The sequence below is a fragment of the Octodon degus genome, unplaced genomic scaffold, assembly GCF_000260255.1.
Source record: "Octodon degus isolate 3935 unplaced genomic scaffold, OctDeg1.0 scaffold00029, whole genome shotgun sequence".
Lineage (NCBI taxonomy): Eukaryota > Metazoa > Chordata > Mammalia > Rodentia > Octodontidae > Octodon > Octodon degus.
Genome location: NW_004524605.1, coordinates 6,129,366 through 6,135,352, shown reverse-complemented (window position 1 = coordinate 6,135,352; position 5,987 = coordinate 6,129,366). Strand labels below are relative to the sequence as shown.

Here is a 5,987-nt window from a genome sequence, read left to right as displayed (position 1 = left end):
TTTATATTTCATCTGAAAAAGAGCTTGGGCTTTTTATTTATTTATTTATTTATTTATTTGCAGTACAGGGAATTGAACTCGGGACCTTGAGCTTGCCAGGCAAGCGCTTATTCTACTGAGCTATCTTCCCAGCCCCAGAAGAAGTTTAAATGAGCAGAATATCTAATTATCTTGGATACTGCAAGAGCTTGGGCTTTAAAAAAATTTTTTTTTTAATTTATTTGGTATAGCATCTCACTATGCAGTTCCCCATGGCATGTGGTACTGGGGATAGAACCTGGGTCCTGTGCTTGCCAAGTAGGCACTTAGACTGCCAAGCTATCTCCCCCAGCCAGCTTGGGCTTTTTATCTATTCACAAGTTCTATTATTTATTTATTTATTTTAAGTTCTGTCATTTATCGTAAGACCTGTTGATAAAATCAATTATAAAAAGCATCCTCTGGAGACATTTGTATTATGACTAATTCACAAAGGGTTAAAATAAATAAAATGTAAATGGTAAAATATTTGAGTTTTTTATTTTTAAATGAGAATTTAGTATTTAATTTTAATTTGTAAGTCACTAATAATATACTTTTATAACTACTTGAAATAACTTTAGTGGGGCCAGGGAAATGGCTCAGTAGAATAAGCACTTGCCTGGCAAGTGCAAGGGCCTGAGTTCAATCCCTGGTTCTGCAATAAAAAAGAAAAGAAGGAAATAACTTTAAAATTACTTTTTTAATTTTTTGTATTTTAGGAAATGGTCTACAGGGTGTTCAGGGTCTCACTACTAGATCGGACTGGTGCTGATCCTCCTGTTTACAGCCTCCCAAGAGCTGGGGTGACAGGTGTGCGCCGCCATGCCCAGTCTCAATTGCCATCTCAGCAAAGTGGGGGGGGGATCAAGCAAGCTGGGAGATCGAACTCCTGGCCCCTGTGTCTGCTTGCAGGTGCTTTAATCCACTGAGCTATTTGGCCAGCACAAAATTAGTTACTTTTAAGCTAGATTATTATATGGCTTCTCACACAACTTAAGTAGAAATTATTTGATGTAATTAATAAAACATGATAATATATAATATGTATCCTAAAGTTAGCATATGTTGCTACCCTGAAAGCTTATAAATGTTACCACTTAAACATTCGCGCTGTGTGAGACACTAAGATTCACCCCCAGAACTGGTTTAAAAAAATAAAATAAAAGGTTAGCACAGATGTCTTACATATTTTAGCATGAAAAAAATGACCCATTGTGGTTTCTTTCAGGCCTGTGGATGTCTGGGCTTTGGGCTGCGTGATCATTGAGATGGCCACTGGAAGTCCCCATCTTCCTAGTAGCTCTGATTTAGATTTACTCTATAAAATCGTTTTAAAAGTTGGTAGGTATTACTGAAATAGCCTGTTACATATCTAAGACAAGTATTTACAAATGAGTTCTGCTTGATTTTTAGATTCCATTTTTCTGCATGAGAACAAGGTAGCATACTGTATTGATAGATGTGGCAGATAAAGAAGGCACAGCATTCTATTTTTATAAATATTTTATTTGCCAGACTGCAACTAGCTAAGCCATATGTTGATGGTTGATGCTGAGAAAAATAGTACAATAGGAATGTACTTCAATTTGTCTAAAATTTATTTTAAAATTTTTGGCTTCTTCAAATATTTGTGCTTCTAAACAAGGACTTTTATTTTTTTTATTTTTTATTTTTTTTCAGAACCGGGGATTGAACTCAGATCTTTGTGTTTGCCAGTCAAGCGCTTATCCTACTGAGCCATCTCCCCGGCCCCCTAAACAAGGACTTTTAAACAGCAAGGTTGAGTCACATGCTTTCAAGTGTTTGGAGATAGAAAATCAGTTATTTAAAAAAATAAATAAATAAAGCCAAGGCTAGCGAGATAGCTCAGCAGACTAAGCGTTTGCTTAGGCAAGTGCAGGAGCCAAGGTTTGATCCCTGGCACCATAAGCTGTGCCCGCCCCACCCCCGGGTGCACTGAGCCGGCGATGGAGTCCAGGTGTGGTGGCGCATACCTCTAATCCTAGCACTAGGGAGACAGAAAACAGGAGGATCACTATGAGTTCGAGCTGTAGTAAGACCCAATTAAAAAAAAAAAAAGATGAATAAAAAGAGAAGAAAATCAGTTATTTACTCAGAAAATATCCTTTTTGTGGGCTTGTATAGTTATTCAAAATTGAATCTAAGGTGTTGGCCCTGAGCAATATGTGTAGCTTTTTTCTTTTTAGATGGTCAGGGCTCACTAAATCATTGAGTTGCTCAGCTGGACTCAAACTTATGATCCCCTGCCTCAGCCTCCCAGAGTGCTGGGGTTACAGACCTGTGCTACCATACCCAGCTCTCTTAACAATAACAGAAGCATATAGTGGATAGCGAAGTAGCTGTGTTGATGTATTCTCTAACATTCTCATTGTGACACTAATGTTAGAAGGACTCTTAGAGGTGATAGGATTAATCCTGTTATTTTGCAGATCAAGAAACCAAGCCATAAAAAATATAGAGGTACTGGGTATGGTGGTGCATGCCTGCCATCCCTGCCCCTGGGAAGCTGAGGCAGGAGGATCACTGTGGGTTTGAGGCCACCCTGGGTTACATAGTGAGTTCAATCCCCAGTTCCGCCAAAAAAAAAAAAAAAAGAAATTAAAAAAGATCATAATTGGGGTGGGGGAGATAGCTCAGTGGAATAAGCACTTCCCTGGCAAGCACAAGGGCCTGAGTTCAGTCCCTGGTTCCAGAAAAAAAAAAAAAACATCATTGATACTGTTTCATGTTTCAGTTTTTAGTGATTTAATGTGTACCACAAAGCAATTTGATTATTTTATTTATTTATTTATTTATGTGTGTGTGTGTGTGTGTGTGTGTGTGGCCAGCTCAGCCCACCAGGGGGCGGGGCTGGCTGGCATGCGGTGCTGGGGGATTGAACTGCAGTCCCTGTGGCTTTGCTAAGCTTGTTCTAAGTAGGTGCTTTAAACCACTGAGCCATCTCACCAGCCCCCAATTTGATTATTTTGATTATAGACTTATTTCTGTTTTTTCTTTTTTCTTTCTTTCTTTTTTTTTTTTTTTTCTTTCTTTCTTTCTTTTTTTTTTTTTTTGCGGAACCAGGGATTGAACTCAGACCCTTGCGCTTGCTAGGCAAGCACTTATTCTACTGAGCCATCTCCCCAGCCCCTGTTTTTTTCTTAATGTATTCTTCTCTTTTCAGGTAATTTGACACCTCATTTGCAGAATATTTTTTTCAAGAACCCCATATTTGCTGGAATGGTCCTTCCTCAAGTTCAACACCCCAATAATGCAAGAAAAAAATATCCAAAGCTTAATGGATTATTGGCAGATATAGTAGATGTATGTTAAAGAATTAAGAATTTATACCTGAGAAATTTGCATGAATTACAGTAGTTTAAAGTATTACTTTAATGAAATTCTAAAAGGATTCCTAGTATAATATTAACATGTTAAAAGTTACAGGGGCTGGGGAGATAGCTCAGTAGAATAAGTGATTGCCTGGCAAGCGCAAGGGCCTGAGTTCAATCCCTGGTTCTGCAAAAAAGAAAGAAACTTACAGAAAATCCAGGCATGGTGGTTCATGCCTGTCATCGCAGCACTCAGGAGGCTAAGGCAGGAGGATCACTGTGAGTTTGAGGCCAGCCTGAAGTGCATAGTGAAACCCTGTCTCAAAAAGGCAAAAAAGTTACAGAAAAATTAAAATGTTTAGGCTGTTCGAACTAGAAGTCCCAAAGATAATTATACATATTATTTTTAGTTTACCCTGATTTTAATGGTAATTTGGAATAAACTGGAAAATTTCTAAGCTGTCATCTCATTTAATACCATCTTTTTAAATGTGCAGTCTAGCCAGGTTAGGGGTCTATTTGTGCTGTGCTGTCTCAAATAATCTATAGAGAATTTACTGACAGCTATAGTTTTGATGTTATTGAACAAATACATTTGTACACCAATACCAAAATTCATATTAGTCAGATCCTCAAGCCTTGCCAGATCTGCCCTGAAGGCATCCTGAGCCAGCCCCCCCCCCAAAAAAAAAATCCTTCACCATTCATGTTAAATGAGAAAACAGAAGCATGCTATAGCCTTTTTTATATTTTGGCAGTTACCTTTTATTTAAGCTAAGTAATAAACATGCTAGCACACTTCATTACAAAATATAAGATAGATTTAATGTGAATAGCAAATTTGCTTTTGTTTCCTTTAACCTGACAAGGGCTGGGTATATAGCCCAGTGGCACAGTGCCTGCCTGCCTGCCTGGCAAGTGAGGTCCTGAGTTTGATTCCTGGTAATAAAAACAACAATAAAATATCAACTTTTTTTTTTTCTTAACTAGTCAGTTTCTTTACCAGGAGCAGTGAACTTGTTCATAATGTATAGTCCTTTCTAAAATGTGATTTCCTACACTTTAGAGCAAATATATTGCAGTGATGAAAAAAAAGAGAGGGATTTTGGAGTCACACTGACTACATTGAAAACCAGATGTGCTAATTGTTCTGTAATTGGGTGAATTACTTAGCTCATACCTCAGTTTCCTGGGTTATCACATGACAGTAGCAGTACTTAGCTTCTGGGGCTAGAGGATTAAGTGATAGTGGAAAGTGTGTTCAGCCCAGACCCCAGAATAAACTAGCAGGTGTTAATGTTTTCTGTTTTATTGGTACATTTTAGATCTACAAAATGATCACATTCATCATAGGAAATTTGTACCTATACAGGATATATCTTGCTTTTTCCCCCATCCTCACCTTCCAGTGAACCCCTTTCCCTGTTTACAAAAGCTGTGTTTCCAACAGACTTCAGTGTTAACCGTTGCTGCTGTTAGGCTGATGCACAACACAAAGCATATAGTTGAGGGCTAGGGAGATAGCTCAGTGGGGGTCACTTGCCTTGAGTGTGTGTGCTCTTTGATTTGATTTCTGATTCTGCAAAAGGGAAAGAAAATCATTGACAGAAAACTTTTTAATTGGTATCTGGGGAAACAGTTTATTACTTCATTTTCAGTTTAACTTTTCTTGTAGAGTTTGAAATACAGAAGAAATGCATAAGCCAAGTTTGTTGGTGTAGATCTGTAATCCCAGAGGCTGAGACAGAAAGATCACAAGTTTTGAGTCCAGCTTGGATACCTCAGTGATTTAGCGAAGCCCTTTCTCAAAATACAAAATTAAAGATGGACTGAGGATGTGTAGTTCATTGCAAAGTGCCTGAGTTCCCATTACCACACACACACAGAGAGAGAGAGAGAGAGAGAGAGAGAGAGAGAGAGAGAGAGAGAGAGAAAGAACTATATAGTTATTACAGAAAATATGCAATAAACAAGAGAAGTTGGCACCACATGTGGCACTGTCCCTGCCCCAGGGCATCTGACCCACCACCAAGATCGGGTGTGGTGATGCACACCTATGATTCCAGTGCCGGAGGGGCTGAGATAGGAGGATCACTATGAGTCCGAGCTGTGTAGTGAGGCCATACGTTAAAAAAGAAAAACAAAAAAGAAATTTAAGCTTTTCCCAACTTCTGCATCATTAAAATTTTGGTTTCTATATTTTGAGTTTGTCCTGCACAACACATGGGTAGAAATTATGCTGTCATCCTTTACACTCTGCTGTGTAAAGTGGTTTGCAATTAGTAGTGTATTGGAGTCATACTATTATGTCAGTAAATGTGCAAATGAATTGTCATTTTCTGGGCTCTTTTTTCCTCTGTACTGAGGATTGAGCCCAAAACTTTGCCTGTGGCAGGTGAGAGACCAAACACTGAGCTTCTCACAGAAACTAATGAAACAGAAGCAGACTCAAGTATGTAAGTGTTTTGTCTATGATAAATGTAGCACTCCAAATCACTCGATAATTCTTTTTTTTTTTGCAGAACCGGGGATTGAACTCAGGTCCTTCCGCTTGCCAGGGAAGCGCTTATTCCACTGAGCCATCTCCCCTGCCCCTTTGATAATTCTATCAGTTATTAAAAAATATTCTAGGGG

The 5,987-nt window shown here is 38.6% G+C and overlaps 1 protein-coding gene across 2 annotated transcripts in view; it reads left to right on the top strand.

Annotated features, from left to right (window-relative positions):
• Positions 1–5,987, top strand: part of Cdkl3 (cyclin dependent kinase like 3) — a 76,073-nt gene that overhangs the window by 60,459 nt on the left and 9,627 nt on the right. For both annotated transcript variants that reach the window (XM_023713081.1, XM_023713082.1), the window contains exons 5-6: positions 1,250–1,362; positions 3,206–3,345. In XM_023713081.1, the coding sequence (XP_023568849.1) occupies positions 1,250–1,362; positions 3,206–3,345 (253 nt within the window). The remainder of the gene's footprint in view (positions 1–1,249; positions 1,363–3,205; positions 3,346–5,987) is intronic.